Source organism: Schistocerca gregaria, chromosome 1, assembly GCF_023897955.1.
Source record: "Schistocerca gregaria isolate iqSchGreg1 chromosome 1, iqSchGreg1.2, whole genome shotgun sequence".
NCBI classification, from domain to species: domain Eukaryota; kingdom Metazoa; phylum Arthropoda; class Insecta; order Orthoptera; family Acrididae; genus Schistocerca; species Schistocerca gregaria.
The window spans coordinates 859,213,651-859,235,485 of NC_064920.1; the positions used below are offsets into that span (position 1 = coordinate 859,213,651).

A 21,835-nucleotide genomic window follows, 5' to 3' on the forward strand; every position below is an offset into this window, starting at 1 on the left:
TGTACCAATTTCTTATTTGATTAATCAATTTCTCAGATTCTGCATAATTTTTTGTTCACTGTTTGAATTGTTTTGTGCTGGGAGACACATATTTCACTAATTAGTCCCACGGTGAGGAAATTATCATGAATTGGATCATGTCAGAAGCACACATACAATATTTTCGAAAATTTTGGAGAATCTTATTTTCCACCAGAGGCTCAACTTTTGCATGTTTCTGCCAACTTGAAAACATGCTGTGACAAATGGCTAGTTACATGAGTAACTCAATATGTTACTGAACTCACAAGAAAATGTATTAATTAACTTCATTTACATTTTACTATTACATCTGGAACATTTTTAGTCGAAAGATTTCATGAAGGATGTTGCTTTGTGTGATGTAGCAATACCATCTTCATAATACTGAAACTGTACATGAAGGTTGAGATGAGGTATTCTAGAGCACTGATTGCTGAAACAGACAACTCTATTTTTTCATTAACAGATATAAAACACAAGAGTTTTTAACACCACATTTTTCTGTATACTATGACTCATATGTGCTTAAAGCTACCAAATATACTGTCTATTCATTCCACCCCCCCCCCCCCCCCCCCTCCCACCTTTTTACCCACCCCAACCCCTGCTGTATGCCACACTGTTTTATTTTGTTCCGCCCCAACCCCTGCTGTATGCCACACTGTTTTATTTTGTTATCTAGTGTGATTGTTTTCTTTACATAGTGCATTTCCATTTATATCAGAATTGGCTACTTCTGTATTCTCAGACTTTAGAAACCATGCCAGTACATCAAAGGAAGGAGGTAGCATAATAAATAGTGTGATTTTCAGAAGAAGTATCTTATGCTGAAACAAATCATACAAATAGAAGGCAGCTTCTCAGTGACCTTCCATGTGTACATGTTTTTCACTTGTCTTTTTGACTGATGCCCATTCTTGCTTTTTATAGGTATTACTCTATTCAGCAGGCTGAAGGATCTGGTCCATGGCAAACAGTTCCTGAAAGAGTTGATCCACAAGTTAATTCCTACACAGTCAAAAATCTTAAGCCATTCACAACATATCGATTTAGAATTCAAGCAACTAATGATATAGGCCCAAGTGGATGGAGTGCTGAATCGACAACAGTTAGAACACTTCCAGCAGGTATGTATCTTTTTCGGTATTGCAAAATATTAATAAAGTGAGTAAATTTTGAAGAAGAAGAAAATATGCTGTAGTTGATCTGGCAGTATAATGAGAAGAGGGAGAACAACCCTGAGTTTCTGGAACTAGTTCATTAAGATCTGAGACAGGGAAAGATAAAGTTTGTTAGAAGCGATATGAATTAGCCAGAACAACGTAATTATGCTAACACAAGGCAAGAATGTCCGCACCTCTGCCCCCCCCCCCCCTTCCATGGAGAGGGGAGAAGAGAGAGTTGAGATGTATTTTATTAGTTCACAAAACTCTATTTATTATCTACAAGTTCATTTTATTATGTTCACAGGCTCCATTTCACCTCTTAAACTATTGAAACTATAGTATTGTTGACATTATATTCTTATAGGTGCTAAATATCATGTTTTCCTTTTACATAATTTTTTTTATGAATCATGGATTTTATCATGTTAAAATCATCGAGATTTCTTATGTTCCTGCACCAGGGGATAAGTCTCAAGGTAGTTTAATTCCTGGTAATGCACTTTATGATAACAAATCAGTTCCTCTGATATGTCCAGATGGTAATCAGTGCTGGTAAGTTGCTGATTTGTGCAGCTTATGCATTAAATTGTAACACAGTTTGGGTGGGGAAGAAGGCCTTTTGTATATTAGTTTAGGGTAGTGAAATACTTTTCTTAATTTTCTTTTAACTAAAAGAAGAAGAAGAAACTAAGGGAGCAGTCCTGGAAACTCAAATCTGTGACATTGCAATTACTTTATGAGTTTAAAATATATAAAAATTTTCAGGGCTGGTTACTTGTTCCTAATATAGAACTAAACCTTAATGTATAAAATGTTTTCATCACTTTTAACATATTTGTGAAAAATATAATATATCTAGTATTTGTAAAGTACATTCACTAAAATTTTGGTATTTATTACTACCCTTACAGCTCCCAGCAGGGGAGTAAATGGACTAAAAGTTGTTCCTATTACAACAACAAGTGTTCAGGTTCAGTGGGATGTTATCGAAAAGGAATACTGGAATGGTGATCATGAGACTGGAGGCTATCGTATTGTTTTTCAGCCAATCTCTGAATTCCCAATTGTGCTTCAAACAACGCCTAAAGAAGAAGTCCGTGGTATTGAGGTAATCATATTAAATGCCTATTTTGCAATTTTATCTGCCATAAGCTGTGTGTACTACATGGTAGAAAATCTCAAAGTACTGTACACTTTACTGCTATAAGCCAGTGGCCTACAACTGACCAGCTGCTCTTGCCCACTCTCCTCGAAGAACATAAGCATCACACATATGGCTATAGCACAAATCAATTTATGAAAAACATTAATTGTAATATTTACACAATTATAAGATGAAGTTTTTTCCCAGATTCGTCATTCAAAAAATACAGGGTCGTCTCATGTTGGAAGATTACACAGCTGCTGCAGAGATCAACATTTTTACACTGTTTAACAGATTAATATAGGGATTGTCTTACATTTAAAGATTGAAGCTATAGCTATTGAGGTTTCATGTAAATTTATATTGTACAATCCTGAGTGGTAGAGTGTAGCAAATAGTGCTTGCATTTAAATAGGTTCAAGATTTCCCAATACGTTGAAGCTCTCAGTTAAATATTGACCTCGCTTGACCCATCACATGACATTTGTTAGTGGCACTGGGGCAAGGGACATGCACGAATCTATGGACCAGTGACTATAACAATTTAATGCTCTGCTTAAAAATTGTCAGTTTTGTTGGACACAAGAGGAAATGCCATTAAATTCTATCAACTTACTAGCTTCTGTTGTATTTGAACAGGTTTGTAATAAAAGTTCTCATACATATGGATACCTTATACATACATTTATGCTGCTTTTTAAGTAAAGGTAACATTCAAAGGCAAAAATCTTCTCCTTCAAAACCCATTACTTGATTCTAAACCCAAGTCAGTGTTTTATTTGTTTACAAGAAACTGTAATGATTTGCCACTTGGGTTGGAAATGAGAAATTCTGTCACTGTTCACGTATTAGAATACTGCGGAGAAACATTACCAGCTTTGGAGCAAGCTGATGACATTAAACGAGAAGAGAAACAAACTTAATCCAGAATTAAATATCTAAATACAAAATAAATCGCATTAAACTGATCTCAGTTGGTATTGTAAGAAGACATTAAAATAGAAAGACCCATTTTGGAGATAGTATCAGCAGACATTTCTGCATCATAGGTTTGAGATTGGACTGAATCATGTTATGATCTTTTATTAATGTATTTGTTGCTGTTGTTACATATGACCTGCACCATGGAATATACTGACGTCCGTATTTCACTGTTGCTCAAGAACAGTGCTGTGGAGTATTGAATGCAGGAGCGCAGTGAAACAGGCACGACTGTGAGCGAGCAGTAATTACATCATGTTGCCAACCATGCATACAGTGCATACTTTGATGAACATGTACCATGTTTGACCAGCAGTTTGCGTGATCCATTTGGAATTGGAATCTAATTGGCTTTAAAGCTAGACAAACACTCAACAATAGCATACATTTCTGCAGGGTATGCTAAAACTCTAGATTGGGGGCAGTGGCGTACTTACATGTATCGTGAAGCATTCTTGTTGACATTCTCCATATGTTGAAGGGAACAATTGAGGGTGTGTCAGCTGTTGGTTCTACACAGCCAATGAGAGAGCAGCGAAATTCAACTGTTTAACCAGAGAAAGTTTGTAATTTTGGTTAGTCAGAATATGTTAAAAATAAATTTTTCTCAAAGAGCCTAATATAAGGGGGGGGGGGGTCATCTTACATTAAGTTATGATCAGGCAAATATAGTATGTTTCATTGAATACTTCACTGCTCAGACAGACATGTGTAAAGGTGGTTCCAGCATTAATAAAGAACATTGCTCTTTGAAATTTATTAAAATTTATTAAAATATTAAAAAATAAATTTCTTTGGTACACTAATACACAATGTAAATAACAGAATATGTCACCAAAGGGATTCCATTAAGTTACTAATTCCATCTTTGAAAACAAATCATTTGTCATGAGCTTGTAAGTTTTGTGTATGCTTTTTAGATATCAGTAGATTAAGAAATAATGTAGGACTAAAGGAGATCGCTCACTGAATAGCAAATTGTTGAGTCATTAACAGGTACACACAAAAAAGAATGAAAACTTTACTAGCTTCCAAAAGAAATCCAGTACACACACACACACACACACAGCTGTGAACCTACACTGTGCTGGCTAGACACACAGTGTCAGGGTTAAGAAAGTGGACAGTTCATTAACCTTGTTAGCACAAGTATCAGTCTGTGTGTTTGTTAATGCCACAGTGATAATTAATTTACACTCATGATTCTGAGATCTTGATATACGAAGCTCCACGAAGTAAGTATTTTAATTATTTTAAATATCAGTTTTTTTTCCATAATCTATGAATGTTTCAGTCTGCTATCGACTCACTTCAAAAGCGTAAAATCAATTTTCTCGTTACACCATTCATTTGTTTATGTAACTTAATAACACATGTAATTAGTTGTTAAAGTGCAATTATTCCATCTTGATTCAAATGGCAGGTACAGCTCATTAAAAATACTGTTACATATATAATTACTTATACAGGTAAATATAATAAAATAGATTACCACTTAAAAATTAAAATTTATCCAGATTCTTAAAGCATGCTTTCATAAAGTGTCCATCTATCTCCCTATTCAAAAAAGGGGGGGGGGGGAGAAAGAAAAAACAACAACTGTCAAATTCAACAGAAATGCCCTCCACACACAAATTTTCGGCATAGTTATGAAGACTCCATGATGAACAATATTTTCCCAGTTCACACAGAGTGTATTACTTCAATTTGTATTTGGTTATACCTTTTAACTCTATAGAATTGAGAGGAACAATTTATATATGTATGATTTTTGTGCATTCTACGACCAGTGTTGTCCATTATAGTAACACTCTAGGCTATCTACAGAATCTGTTCATATAAATGTAGACTCCTACTGAAATGCTTTTTGTTTGGAATGCTGGATACCTCACCCACAGTTACTGAAAGTAGTAGATAAGTTTTGCTACTTGGGAATCAAAATAATAATAATAAATTGTTTATTTGCCCATAATATTTGTTTTTAGTGAGATATTTTGTGATGAGGCTGATGTTCTTTGTATTATTTTACGCTGCCAACTATTCTGTTGAGCCCCAGCTGATGAAGGATGTATCGTTGGCGTAATTTACTAGGTTTGAATATTGTGGAATTATTATATCATTGATGTACTTCGCTGAGGGACTCCACAGTTAAGAATTTTATCCGATGATATTACTGTTTGTATATGTTCCCCAGTTATATGATGCAATGTGATACATTGTCTCCTGTTAACAAATCTAATACCACTCCTTTGACTCCATAAGTTTTCTTCCTGAAACCATGCTGAAAGGTATTTAGTGGATTGTACTTGCAGAAAAAAAATGATTCAAGATGATCAAGAAGTAGCCTTTCCAACAATGTACCATGTATTGATGTCAATGAAATAGGCCTATAATTTTGAAATCTGTTGCTATTCTCTTTTTATGCGCTGGTCTTATTTCAGTGACTTTTAACAAGTCAGGAAATGACCCCTGACTGAAAGTGCTGTTTATTAAATGCTGTAGTGGCTTTATGAATTCACTACTGCATTCTCTCAGAAATTTTACTAAGATTTGATGGAAATGGTCATGTGTAAAGGCTGTTAGTGGCAAGAAAGGTAGAATTCAATCCCTAGCAAATGAGACAGGAACTGTAACTGAGGATTGCAAAGCGAAAGGTGAACTGCTTAAATCTGTTTTCAAATGTTCTGTAACACACCTCAGGGAGAGTGAATTACTGACATTACTGGGATTTAGCATGTGGTGGGTCAATCACATCCTCCCTACTCACCTTACTAAATTGATCTATGAATTTCTCACATACTTCCTTTGAGTCACTCAGCAGTTTTGCACTGCCTCTTATTATTATACACTGCATTGTCACTTCCCCTGCTTTTCTTGTTTACTATAATCCATGCTGTTTTGCTAGTATCGCTGGATTGAGTCATCTGTTCTGTGTACTGTAGGTTTTTCCACAGGCTTTGTATTTAGATTGGAAGTACTGCAGTTTGGTGTCTCTATAAAGAATATACAAACATGCATATCTTCCTTTAAATGTATCACATTATGGGGAAGTGAAAGATTCTTGGAACTGTCAGAACGAAAGGGAATATAAAATGTAGAGCAGCAATAGAAAGAAATGTGTTCCTGAAAAAGAGAAATATATTAATATCTAATATTAATTAGTATTTCCTGAAAATATTTGATCAAGTGTATGAAAAAGAAATGTCAGTAATAACAGTACAGACAAGAAGGAAGTAGAAGTATTTGATATGTGTTGCTATATGTGAATGCTGAAGACTAGGTGAGTAGATCGAGTGTCTACAGAAGAAGTACTGAATTGCTCCAAGGAGAATAGATCTTTGTAGCACAATCTGACTAAAATGAATGATATGCCGACAGAACATTTCCTGACGCATCAAGGAATAATTAAATTGGTAAAGGAGGGAAGTGTGCATAAAAATTAATAGAGGGAGACCAGGCTTAAATACTTAATGCAAGTTCAAATGGAAATCTGGCCATATATTTTACTATAGAAGAACGGAGGTTGATCAAAATCCAGGTAAACAAGAAAAGAAGACAGCAAACAATATTACAGGTATTAGAGGAATTTCTGACATAACAGCAAGACTAGTTAAAAAAACTCATGGAAATCATTTGAAGCCGTGCACTAACATGCTCACTTTGTACTAAAAGTTAAAGAAACTGATAAAAGACAACAAATGTTGCTAGAAGCTGATAAAAGCCAAGTAAAGCAGTTCTCAGTATGAAAGTTGGTTTGAACTACATAATGCCTTACTAGGTAGCTGCAACAGGCAGAAGATGTGATGCACATTTTAGTGATTTTCATCGAGATAAACTTATGTTGCAGTGTTCTTCTTCGGCATGCCAATATAGAAGTGTGCACAGGATCAGCTAGGTGAAAAATCCTTGTAATTCAATCTTCCATAGATTGTATCACTACTCATCTGTATTGTGATATATTGTGAAATTTTGAACATTTGTGAGTGCTATGATAAACTAGTATTGTTATCGTCAGTTGTAGGCTTAAACTAAATTGTGCTCCTTTAAAATTTTGAAGGACAGTAGACCTATCCTCTTTCACAACAATCTTTCTTTAATTTTATTGTATAATTACATGAGAAATAGGTTACTTTCAGAATTTTCCGATACTTACAAAAGTATATTTCTGTAAGTTAGTGTTATGAGTGTTCTCGGTACATAATTTAATTCACAGCAAATCAGCATTAGTGGTTCACAGTTCAGCCAAAGTATATATCACCCCTGAATTTCATTGTATATCAATGCAAATAACTGTGCATCTGGATCTTGGGTGTGAAACCTGACAGATTGCTACAAAATCATTCTAGAATGACACAAATAGATAAGCAAATCAAATTCCACTAGAAATGAAATTGGCTAAATTCATCATACTATGAAGAGATTGTACTAATTCACTTTCAATTTGCAAGTCATTAAAGGCTTGTAAGATGCCGAGTGAAGATAGATGCAAAGTTTGCTATGCGAGAATTCAGAAATGTTGGTATCAATTATTTATTTAAGGATAGGGAGTTTAAATTAAGTCACATATTCAGTGTATTAAAAATAAGATTTCACAGACACAAGCAAAGTAGGAAATAATTCGACAGAGGTACTTACGCGATCAGCAAAGATGTTGCAGTTATGCAGAAAGTGAAAGAAAAGAAAATATCAAATAATTCAAAAAATGTTTAACGTTGTCAATTTTTTGTCTTGTTTGATATGCATGTACCTAATTTCACACAAATGGGTATGGGATGTACTGATACAGCTGATCATATCTTTATAAATGTTTCAGGCCAATGAGATTGTTCTTACAGAACTGACCCGGGATCGCAATTATGAGATTGTTGTCGTGCCTTTTAACTCACAAGGTAGTGGCCCACCAAGTCCCCCGGTCACAGTATATGTGGGTGAAGCAGTTCCTACTGGTGAACCTCGGGACGTCATCGCTGAACCTGTGTCGTCTACAGAAGTTCGGCTACGATGGAAGCCACCTCAGCAGAACCAGCAAAATGGAGATCTTCTTGGCTACAAGGCAAGGCACAAAATATACAATAAGTATTTATAGATCCTTTTCTAAGATGGCATATTGCAGATGTTGATTTAGGAGCCTTCTTCAATGAAATCTTGGTATTAAGTGTGTTCGATGAAGCAATAATAATGGTCAGTAGTTGGTATTATTATAATAAACTCACTTGAAATTCTTGTAAATACTTATAGTACAAATTGATGACAGTAAGAGATTTGTTCCTACCTAATGCTGTGAACGGGGAAAAGTGTAGCTTGTTCCATCATTGAGGTTAGTGGTAGGGACTGAGGAGATATTTCAGAGTTATTGCTAATTGTGATCTAAACATTGACAGGATAGAATTGAAATAATAGTGTTGATGATGAAGTTTGATGGATCACATGGGAATGCTAGGATGCCATCTGACTTGAAATGGTATACACTGAAGAGTCAAAGAAACTGGTACACTTGCCTAATATTGTGTAGGCCCTTGCGAGGATGCAGAAGTGCCGCAACGCAGTGTGGCATGGAGTCGCCAAATATTCAAAGTAGTGCTGGAGGGAATTGGCAACCTGAATCCTGCAGGGCTGTCCAAAAATTCGTAATAGTATGAGGTGGTGGAGATCTCTTCTGAACAGTACATTCCAAGGCATCCCAGATGTACTCAATAATGTTCATGCCTGGGCAGTTTAGTGGCCAGCAGCAGTGTTTAAACTAAGAAGAGTGTTCCACTCTGTAGCATTTCTGGATGTGTGAGATGTCACATTACCCTGCTGGAATTGTCCAAGCCTGTCGGAATGCACAATAAACATGAATGGATGTGGATTATCAGACAGAGTGCTTACATATGTGTCACCTGTCAGAGTCCTATCTAGACATATCAGGAGTCCCATATCACTCCAACTGCAACACCATTACAGAGCCTGCACCAGCTTGAACACTCCCCTGTTTACATGCAGGATCTATGGATTCATGAGGTTGTCTCCATACCCAACACATCCATCCCCTTGATACAATTTGAAACAAGACTTCTCCAATCAGGCAATATGTTTCCAGTCATCAACAGTCCAATTTCAGTACCAACAGGCCCAGGCGAGGCATAAAGTGGGCCTTCGGCTCCAAAAGCCCATATCGATGAAGTTTTGTTGAATGGTTCACACGCCGACACTTGGTGGTGGCTCAGCATTGAAATCTGCAGCAATCTACGGTAGGGTTGCCCTTCGTCATATTGCATGATTCTCTTCAGACATCATTGATCGCATTCTTGCAGGACCTTTTCTGGCTGCAGCGATGTCACAGATTTGATGTTTTACTAGATTCCTGATATTCACGGTACACTCGTGAAATGGTCGTACGGGAAAATCCCCACATCACCTCAGAGATGCTGTGTCCCAACGCACGTGTGCAGACTATAACACCACATTCAAACTCACTTAAATCTTGATAACCTGTCATTGTAGCAGCCAGTAACCGATTTAACAACTGCACCAGACACTTGTTGTCTCATATAATTGTTGCCAACTGCAGTGCTGAATTCTGCCTGTTTACATATCTCTTTATTTGAATCCACTTGCCTACACCAGTTTATCTGGTGCGTCAATGTGTATGAATGATGACAGACTGTAAGATGTAGTAGTTTGGTGGACGATAAGGGTATGGTGCCATATAGACCATCGTGAACACAGTATTACTGCATACATATTTGCAACCATAAGCTTAGGTTGTTAGAATTGAATATCTGTATTTGGGATTATTACTTAGAAGATTGTTAGCTTTCTGAAACATAAGATGAAGGGAACAGTATAATACAGAATTCACATTTATTTGTTATAGAAACTACAAAAAATCTAAGGATGAGTGTGTCACTAGGGTGTAAATGAACCGGTTTGTGCATTTTGCAAATAATAGAATTAACGTAAAGGAAACTTGTCATAATTTTGCAGAACAGTGTCTCTGACTACCTTAACAGCCATCATTCATCTAGCAACAAATGAAGGAGATTTTCAGTGAAGAAAATATACAACCAAATGTTTGCGTAAGTTTATTGTGAAAACCTGACCAAGTGTCAATATCACTAAGTCATCTTCTTCAGAAGGAAAGCCACATAAATTCCATGATGTTAAAGTTGTAAACATGCATGATGACCTAGGAGGCTCATGCTAAATGTCAAAAAATATGGAATAAAGTCCTTCATGGAAACAGTAAAAATAGTGACACAGGTGCAGCTTGTTAAAAGAGCAGACATTGAGTCCAGATGTGAGTGGTATACGGATGGTAGTTTTTTTGGTGGAGGGAGGGGGGAGGGGAGTGAGACAGAAATGCTCCCTCTCTCCCTCCCTCTGCATTCACAAAGAAGGCAAAACACACACCCTACACAGAAAAGAAATCAATAAACACAAACATTGCTGAGTGTGGGACATATCAAAACTACAGCACTGTTTCCCTTGTGAAGTTCACAGAAGTCAGGTGAAGTTAAAAAAAAAAAAAAAAAAATGCTGCCTAAGACAAAAAAAAGGTTAGTGAAAAGCAAAAAATTATGGAAGACGAGTGTACAGCCACCTTTTACGATAGATTTCAGCCTCAGATAACATCAAAGGAATAATCACAGGACCTCAGAACATGTAACAAGAGGTAAAAATGCTGTGACTAAATTGTGTGCCAGTTTTATAAAGATGAACTGTTTTTAATCTATAAATATCAAAACGTAGACTTTTATGTATATTGTACCATATTTCCAGGATGACAACAGAAGATGCTTTTTTAAATAAGACCAAAACACATCTGGTGAAGTTACTCTTTAACTGTAGTAATCTTAAGATGGAAAAACCAACAGGAATTGACTATAACAGCTTCCGTGGAAGATAACCATGCAAACAAACATATTATTAATAATGTTCCAGGCATAAGCTTCATTATGCTGATATTGTTAAATGTAGGCATATCAGCATTTTCATATTCGTGCCCCATCTTAATGTAAGTGGCAGCTTGTTTCTCCGTACCTGATTTACTGTAACTGGATCTATGTTTAGCATTCATGCACTGCCACATGTTACTCTTGATTTAATACTGTGAGTAATGGAATTTAATTTACTTTGTGTCTACAGTTTCAGAGATTATTATTTTGAAGTTAGCTAATTATTTCTGTTTCAGATATTTTACTTAATAACAGAAACATCACAGGATCTGGATGACCATAAAATTGAAGAGGAGTTGGAAGTTGTGCCTGCTACATACAACTCTCATAGTTTGGTTTTCTTAGATAAATACACCAAATATAAAATACAAATTGTGGCTTTCAATCCAGCAGGAGATGGACCAAGATCTGCACCAGTTATGGTGAGAACATTGCAGGTATGTTTTATTCATGAGCCAGTATGTACTCTAATGAGTAGGTGTTCCTTATGTAGGTCTGCAGGGCTTTCATGGTTGTTGTCATTGAAGATAAAATCTTCCAGGTTATTAGGCCATGTCATGTTCCTCCTCAATTTCTTCTACACAATCAGCATTTTGATCTCTCTGCTGGTATATTCTTCAGGATCTTCTGGTGTTTATGGTTACCTGAACAGTGTCGAAAGACCATTTTTATTGCATCACCAAGAATATATGGTCTATCGAAGATACTCAAAGAAGAGTACCCTCTGAGACTTAACAGTGAATGGAATGAACCCTTCAACTTACTTTTTATTAAGTCATTTTTTGGGGAAACTGAAACATCTAATTGGAAGAACAAATACTTTTGTGAATGACCTGAAACATTTTTTAGAAATTTTACACTTGGAGAAGATAACTGCCAGTGACATTTTTGTAAGCTTTGTAATCTTAATGTACTAACAACCAGATACTACGGAGATTGTAGGGACAAATGTTGCTCCAGATGTGTTTGACCAGATCATATTATATCTACAGTTTAGCTGTTTCAAATATATAGGAGAATTTTATGGACTATTTGATGGTGTTGCTATGGGTTCATCTTTACTATTTCAGTTGACATTCTCCTGAAACGTTTTGAACAATAGGCATTATGTAATGTGTTACTAAAGCCTTCTTGTGGCTTCACTATGTGGATGGCGCATTTGTTATATGACCACACAGTTGAGAAGAGCTTCATAGATTCCACATATTTTTAAATGATATTCATCCCAAAATCTACTTCACCTTGGTGGTATAGAGTGAGGTCAGTCTCCCATTCCTATATCTGTTGGTTTATAGAAGACCTGACAGCACTAGTACACAGACCGTATAAAAAGCTTACAAACACAAATAGGTATTGAGATACCACTACACATCTCCACCTAACCCAGAAGCAAGCAGTGCTCAGCATTCTGTCTTGATGTGCCTTCATCATCAGTGACAAAGAATTTGTAATCAAAGTAGGATTTCTTAAAAGAGAGAATGAAAGCTAACAGCTACAACGATTTGCTCGTAGACAGTGTTTTTCAATGAAATATTACTGTTTGTTCTACTAAGAAGGACAAGGAACCACATTCGTACTTCTAGTTTTTGTATGTCAATCTGTGTGGTTGGAGGTCTGGGGGACTGTGGCCATTCACTATTGTAAGAAAATGAAACACCTACAGCCATCCATAAGATGTCTTTAATTGTATAGCTACCAGTTCCAGTGCTTTAGTGCACCATCTTCAGGCCTTAGTTGATACTGAAGGGTTAATCATGATCCATATATATGAGGCATCAGTGGCCAACACTGGTTTATGCAGAGTATCTGTAACCATGATCTTGTCTCTCCAACCATCAACTGCCCCCCCCCCCCCCCCCCCCGAACACCACTCTGTTATTCCAGCCCGTGGACCAGCAGATTATTTCTAACTTGAAGAAGCTCAATGCTAAAAGACTCTTCGAGCATTGCTTTGAATTGACTAAGCTACCAATCTCACGCTCAGATAGTTTTGGAAATATCACATCAACATCAATGCCTACATTAAGATGATCGAAAAGGCATGGAAGGTGTTACCATGAGAACTCTCACTTCTGCCTGGAAGTAGCTATGGCCAGCCATAAAGTGGCCACAGAAGAGCTTATGGTAGTGTGTTTCACAGCAGAGCAGAATTCTTCAGAGGAGGAGGAGGCAGGGGTAACAGCAAAGCAGAAATCTTTGAGTGCAAATAAGAGAAATGCTGAAAGCATGGGAGTTTAGTGCATCATCATGGGAGTTTAGTGCATCATACATTGAAAATCATCATCCCCAATAAAGCAGTGGCTACGCGTCACAAATTTATTAGACGATTATGCTCTGTTGCATTTTCACCAAGTGTTGAAGTGCTTGCAGAAGCAAATGACCTAGTATAAAAGAATTAGTTATGTAACAAGAATAATAAAGTAGAAAATACTGTATATTAAATTTTCTTTTAATAAATGGCATGAAGAACATAAAACTTTCAGAACTTTTTCCGCGTGGAACACGTTTCGTATTTTACATTAATTTATATGATATAAATTGTTTCAAGTAATGAGTGTTTTGCACTAAGAGTATTGCTGTTACCCTTGTGGGTAGTATGGCTAAGACAGCAATAGGTATATGATTTTGTGCTGAATAGGTTCAGAATTCTCAGTTAACATCTGCTATTGAGTTTGCTTATCGAGAAACAATACAAATTTAATCACAACAGTAAAAGTCCTAATTGTTACCAGCAAATGACTTGTAACTGTCTACTGAGGTAACAGAGTGATAATGACATTGAAGAACAGAACAAAAGGCATGACTTCACTAATTATTTGATTGGTTTTTACTACGGCATGTTTCTTGACCTTATTGTCCTCCCATGTTATATTCTGATCCAGGTATAACACATAGAAGTAATTAAATAAAGGCAGAATAGTGTAACTGCTTATTAGAAAACTCTTAATATTTTTAAAGTAACTATTATGCACATGGGTCAAAATTTTATTTACTGCCATATTTAAATATACATTCAGAAAAAAACATGTGCTTGACTGTTTAGGAAGTAGCGTCATTAATAGCAATTGGTAGCTATTACAGCATACCTGAGCAATTTATCATAGCTGCATAATAATATTAATGTGTTTCATTGATATAATATGTTCTTCATTCCTATAGGTTTTATTTAATGCTTAGCTCTACAATATCCATGTTTAAGTTTGCATTCTATCTGTAGATAATGGAGTATATAATAGGCATTAATGCTGTTTTCAATTGTTACTTCCCATATAGGGTTTACCTGGTCCACCAACTAACCTCAGGTTTTCTGAAATCACGATGAGCAGCCTGAGAGTGTCCTGGGATCCTCCCAAGAAAAGAAATGGTGAAATAATAGATTATATAGTGACCTATGAAACAGCGGAGCAAAATGAAAGTAAGTAGTGATGTTACTAGAAATACTGCATATTGAATCATGTATGATTTTGCAACAGAAGAATTAAAAATTATGTTGTTACTATCGAGAAAATTCATCTTACTGTAATCGTGCACAATACTGGTTAAATGGGCTTTCATGGTTTGTTAATACCACCCAAGGGTGAATGGCAGAAGGTGTGGATCAAAGGGATTTGAGGCACTTCATTCACTGTTTATTTTTTTACAACACACTTCTTTATTAATAACATTAATAATACTTTTAAAAGGAAACAACACAACAGGCCTTGTAAATCGCCTAACTGAATAAGTGAACTACTAAAAATAATCATTAATATGTTTAGGAACACAATAAACTTCAACTCACAAATAGCATTCAGTTGTTTACTAATTAATTAAATGTCTCTTCAAGGCAATTTCCCCACAAAATCAACACAACTTCACACCAGAATTCCATACACTTCCTTGCTATTAAATATCTGCATAAGTTAATGGCCATACATAGTAACCTCTGAACAACAATTCAGTTGACATAAAAAAAAAAAACCACAACCACCTAAACATGTTTACAGAATTACGGGAAATAAATGCATATACACCTTCTGTTTAGAAAATGAACCACTTTCGGCCTGAGACACCAACAACATAAGTTGTTCTCATTACCCACATAAAGCCACTCCGAGGTACTGGAAGCAAAACATAAGTCTTCCACGTGTACACCAAAGGCGCTGTTTCCCGGACTGCAAGCCGTAAGAAAGCAGTCAACACGCTCCCGCCACCAAGTACCGGAAGGCGTCGGGCTAGTAAACAATGCCCACTATGGTGGGCGGGAACTACATAACAGCTTGCCACATTGGGTCGGTTTCTCGCGCAGCCTCTGCGAATACCGGTGGCGAAATTAATGAAATTAGCACCACCTGAGACACAAAGGGCAAGCAACTCACCAACGTAGTAAGGACATAAATTATTTGCATATACAGTGTGTCCAAAACAGCTGTCTATCCACTACTTCCAGCACCCCAGAGGACACAACTTAACACAGTGAATTCAGAGTCATCTAAACATACCGTACAATCTGCGCAAAACCACATAAACTTCCTGTGCATGAGCACACTATGCTTAAGATAAGGAGTACTAACTTAACACACTGAATTCAGAGTCATCTAAACATACCGCGCAATCTGCGCAAAACCACATAAACTTCTTGCACGAGGGCACTATGCTTAAAATAAGGAGCATTAACTTAACACAACATACAACTTCTAAATCTCCGGGTGACTGGCCTGGACTCGTGAAATGGATCTACCAACACATCATCATGGCCATTAAACCGCTTCCGCTCTCCACTTGCGAAGTACAAATAGGATATGTCCTACAGCACACTGATTAAAATATCTAAAACAGTGTTTGTTACAAGATTAACACTCAGTGTCACAGGGAAACATTAATCAGAAACAGACATCGGTTCGTTACAATCAATGCACAAATTACGTGGCTGAAAAACACAACCAAGTCAGTGGCACACAAGAAGGTCAGTAATGGTAAGGCCCTTTATCGTTTTCCCATTCAGAGGAGCGTAAAACAATAACACTTAAGCAGAGAAGTATGAATGCATTTGAGCAATTCAGTGACTGACAACAATTAAGTTTTTAAATGCAGAACACAAGTCCTCACAGGATAAACGCGGCATTACGCAATGGACTCCTAATAGTAAGGTCAAGAGTCCAAAGCACACTGCTCAATAAATACACCACAATGGCAAGCACACTCAGTAATCGCCAGAACGATGGACACTGAGAACAAAATGCTACTTATATCCAAACCAACTGTGCTCGCAATGGCATCACATCAGTCACAGAGCCATAGAGACAAGAATGTAGTCACTAGAAGCAAACGGTAAATCCATCATAAACAAGGAAGCAGCATGTTCCCGACAGCATCGGCGTCTCTACCCACCAAGTCCACTGCAAGTGCCCAAACACAATCAGGTAACGTGACAAACTTTCCTCTTGCCACCACACACGGCGTCGGCAGACACGGCTCAACTGGTACATATGACAATATTTGAAAAAGGGAAGCTGCTGCTCACCATATAACAAAGATGCTGAGTTACAGATAGACACAACAAAAAGACTGTCAGACGAAGCTTTTAGCCAAACAGGCCTTCATCAGAGCAGACAACACACACACACACACACACACACACACACACACACACACACACACGAGACCACAGTCTCCTGCTGCCAAGGCCAGACTGGTACATTTTGTAGACATGTCAGGCTAAATCTTGCAGATGCTGCATGTGCAGAAATGTCCACCTGCACAGTAATTACTTAATTTGTGATTATAGTCTCACCTGGTGTGTAATGATTTTCAAATCTTCTTGATATTCAGCAGAGCAGCATTGTCCAAATGGTGCAGTATTTCAGTAAGCTGAAATGTTTTCATCTTCAGGCAGTCCTGACTGATTTGTGTTCTGGTGGGCACTGTTCCACATATCCCCACATTCCCACTGTCTAGCTCCAGTTTGGGCTACAAATTTGTTTGTGTGGGTTCTATTGAGTCGTGTGATATCTTTGCTACCAAAGAAATTGTTAACTTTTTTATGCAGTCATTTTTGTTTATGATAGCTAGACTATTGGCTTAATCTGATTTAATTGCTAAGGCATTGTTACTCATTAATTTTTCATGGATTTGGCAGAGTGTTTTGTTATTTGACTAGGTATTATAGCTTATCCTGATTTTGAACTCTCTTTCTGTTGCATTTGCTTTTTTGATAGTAATTTCATTCTGCTGTTTTATGTGTAATTTTGCTAAGTCTTCAGCTACTTTTGCAGTTGCTATTAGTTGTTTTTGTACACTAATGTGGACGTGACAGCAGCAGTGTTACACGTAAGGCAAAAACACCTGAAGGTGCATTATTAAGACCACTTACTTATGTATTTATAGAGCACCTGATGATGGCAATTTGCTGAAATTGGCTCATTACGAATTATATAAAATATAAACAATTTACATGGCAGTGTACCTGGCTACTATTCATAATAATCGTGTCATTAAAAGACATATATTGCTCTGCAGGCCCCAAAGGACAAAAGTTGTGGCCTTCAATGTCATACACCCATATGGGGAACTTGCTGAAGTATGTAAAGATAAGAATAAAAATGGTAAAAGTCATCGAAAGTGTGAAATTCTCAATAAGGTTAGTTTAATGAAGAAGCTAATCCCAGTCCAAATCAACATCAAGATTTCAGCAGAACCAATGCTGGTACCTCACATCATACAATATGGAGTAAAATTTTGGATCAAATGAGAAATTAATAGTAAACTGCCTTATAAGGAACTCCTAAATCAGGATATGTATGTGACTCACCTAAAATTAAGTAACATTACTACTCCATTAATTTTTGATATCATGTCACATTTCATAAATATCTATGTGCGTAACATAAGCACCCAGATCAGATCCATACACAAAAGTAAAATCAAACACCTCATAGAAAAACAATAGCCCACTGCTAAAACTAACAACATAATTTCTCCTTTCAAAAAAAAAAAAAAAAAAAAAAAAAAAAAAAAAAAAAAAAAAAAAAAAAAAAAAAAAAAAAAAACCATCAACATGACTGAAATTATTTTCAATGACTAAGAGCAAAAATTATTGGATTAAACGATTAAAGTACACTATCGAACCTTGATTCCACAATAGTGTACAAAACCAACTAACAGCATCTGCAAAAGTAGCACTCGACTTAGCAAACTTAACCCATAAAACAGCAGAATGAAATTACTATCAAAATAGCAAATGCAATAGAAAGAGAGCTCAAAATCAAGAAAAGCTATAATACCTATTCAGATACCAAAACACCAAGCCAGATTAATGAAAAATTAGCGAATAACAGTGCCTTAACAATTAAATCAGATAAAGGCAATAGACTAGTTATCATAAACAAAAATAACTACGTACAAAAAGTTAATGATTTCTTTGATAGCAATGGTATCACACAAATCAAGAGAAACACCACAAACAAATTTGTAGCCCAAACCACAGAATATACACTTACAACAAAAGATATACAATAAGGAATTCTAGAACATTAGCTAAAAAATAAAAGACATAGAAATAACTCCAGAGGCAACGTTTGTATTTTTCAACATTACTAACCTATACACGAACATCAACATCCAGGAAATATCAGATATCGTTGAGTATCCTTGTTTTGCTTGTTTGATGTTCATCTTATATCCTCCTTTCAAGACACTGTCCATTCCGTTCAACTGCTCTTCAAAGTCCTTTGCTATCTTTGACAGAAATACAATGATCTCAGCAAACCTCGACGTTTTTATTTCTTCTCCCTGTGCTTTAATTCCTACTCCCAATTTTTCTTTTGTTTCGTTTTTCCTTGCTCAATATACAGATTGAATAACATCGGGGATAGTTCGCAATCCTGCCTCACTCCCTTCTCAACCACTGCTTCCCTTTTGTGCCTCTTGATTCTTATAACTGTCACCTGGTTTCTGTACAAATTGCAAATAGCCTTTGCTGCCTGTATTTTACCCCTGCCACCTTTAGAATTTGAAAGTCAGTGTTCCATTTGACATTGTCAAAAGCTTCTCTAAGTCTACAAATGCTGTAAATGTAGGTTTGCCTTTCCGTAACCTATCTTCAGTGAGAAGTCATAGGGTAAATATTGCCTGGTGTGTTCCTACATTTCTCCGGAATCCACACTGATCTTCCCTGAGGTTGGCTTGTATCAGTTTTTCCATTCTCCCATGAATAAATCATGTTAGTATTTTGCAACTGTGACATATTCAACTGATAGTTCGGTTATTTTCACACCTGTCAGCACCTTCTTTCTTTGGAATTGGAATTATTATATTTTCCTTGAAATCTGAGGGTATTTTGCCTGTCTCCTACATGTTTGTAATATGCACTCAAAATTGGATAATGCCACTCTGTGTTTGCAAGTATGTGTTGCCATACTGTGCAGGTGTTGTACACAGTTGCAGTGTATTGTCTTGAAATTGATAGTAAATCAGATTTACACTGACACAAAATATTCTTACACAATTTAATTCAAGAAATGGTCAATGTTAAGTGCAGTTGAGTGTAATGCTGTGCTATTTGTCTCAATAAATTGAGCAAAATCTTGGGTGTTGAGTAAACAATATGTACCTTATTTTATTGATTTGTGACATCACATTTTTGCTTCATCAGATCATAAACAAACTTCAATAGAAAAAATCTGAAGGACAAAGTTCCTTTCATATTGCACGTATCCATTACTTTTTTTTCGGTGTAATATTAATTAATTTGAAAAGTTCACTGTCATTCTTTTTCTTGTGTGCCACTAAGAAGAATATGGGGTACTTGAACATAGTAACAGGTTCAGTGACATTTTATAACACAGGTTTATGTGCTAGGCACACATGAAGTCAGTACATTGAATTAACAGGATCAGATCTGTTATGGTTACCAATTACATTTTCCTTTCTGCTCTCACTTTTAGCTGCTACAATGACAGGAATGGATAACTGGTAACCATCAAGCTAGAAGGGAATTCACTTGACTGTTAGCAGATGCCACAATTATTCTGCGTAGTGAGACTTGTAGTAAGATGATGGACATCTCACTTTTAGAGTACTCCTAACAGCTATATTGCCATTATTACAGATTAACAACTTGCGAACCTGGCAATGCTTCTCAGTTGCTAAATATGTGTGGGAATACGTTGTAATCTCTTTCTCCCCCCTATCTCTGTCCATCTCCTCCTCCCCCTGTCCCTCCTCTCTGTCTGTCATATGCCCCCCCCCCCCCCTCTCTCTCTTACACACACACACACACACACACACACACATACACACACTCTGCCCATTCACTCTCCCCAACTCTCTGTCCATATCCTGCTTCCCCCTCTCTATGTCCATATCATCCTTCCCCTTCTCTGTACATCTCATCATGCCCTCTCTCTGTCCTTGAGCCTTGTTAAAATGTTATTGAAAATGAAACCTTGTTTGGGAATTGAAGTCACTTAAATTGAATTGGAAAACCAGTTGGATTCATTTGTGTCTGCAGCAGCTGGATCTATGAGGATAGTAGCTTCAGTGAGAGTATTTAACATAGTTTTAATGTATGAACACAAAGGATTACAAAGTTTCAGATGATTCAGATTCATTAGCAGTGTTCTAATCATAGCCAATAAGCCTTAAGTACAAGTTTCCTGTATTCCCTTAAAACCAACTGCAAGAAAGAAAACAAAACAGCACATTGCTATGTATACTATTTTTTGTAATATTTAAGGCAAAAGAACATATGCAGGAGAAACAATTTATCTAATAGTTGAAATGGCTTATTGTAGTTAAATCTGACTGTGAGAAAGAAAACAAAACCACACATTTTTCACAGCACAGCATTTTCTTTTTCACAGTCAATTTTAAGAGAAAATCTGTTCATTGTTCATTAAAAAATATGTAGCCCATGTCCATCTAACTGTTTATTAGAGTGTTGCGTAAAAATGTGAAATAAATCAGCAAGAACTTTTCAAGATTTTTGGTAACAATGTTTGACAATTTATTTGTCTTTTTATAGTTGAGTACATAATGATGATGATGATTACAACAAGAGTACCTACATGGCTGAAAAAGAAATAACAAAAGAAGATGTTTATATTAATTCATGCCATTGATAGTACAGCAGAGTCCCACTAATCCGAACCATGGTAATCTGAGCGTTCTGTTAATCCAAACATGAAAAATGTTAGTTTAAGTATGGAAAACTGTGCGGTAAACTGCTGTACATGCACACTATTTTAATTTACATAGTACAGTAAACATGTATTAGAAAAATTGGCAAGAAAACATTAGGTTTAAACAATGCATAACAATGAAAGAAAAGCTGTCAAACTTACTAAAATACAGTGGAAATTTTATCCCTACCTTTTAGATGACAAAAACTCAGTCATTGTTTTTTGGCATAATGAAGACAGTCTGTTACATGACTGATAGTTGAGCCATTGTCTCATAAACGTCAAATCAGCAGGCAGGGCAGGGAGTGAGAGTGAGCCATTGTTCCCACACTTGTCCCCATTATGTTACCGTGGTATACCTACTTGTCTGCTTGTTATACTTCATTCTATAAACTCGTTACCGTGATTCCAGCGAATCCGAAC

The 21,835-nt window shown here is 36.5% G+C and overlaps 1 protein-coding gene across 7 annotated transcripts in view; it reads left to right on the forward strand.

Annotated features, from left to right (window-relative positions):
* LOC126272780 (protein sidekick) overlaps positions 1-21,835 on the forward strand; it is a 614,097-nt gene that overhangs the window by 568,237 nt on the left and 24,025 nt on the right. For all 7 annotated transcript variants that reach the window (XM_049975937.1, XM_049975981.1, XM_049975945.1 and 4 more), the window contains 5 exons: positions 952-1,148; positions 2,099-2,295; positions 8,126-8,365; positions 11,489-11,689; positions 14,526-14,667. In XM_049975937.1, the coding sequence (XP_049831894.1) occupies positions 952-1,148; positions 2,099-2,295; positions 8,126-8,365; positions 11,489-11,689; positions 14,526-14,667 (977 nt within the window). The remainder of the gene's footprint in view (positions 1-951; positions 1,149-2,098; positions 2,296-8,125; positions 8,366-11,488; positions 11,690-14,525; positions 14,668-21,835) is intronic.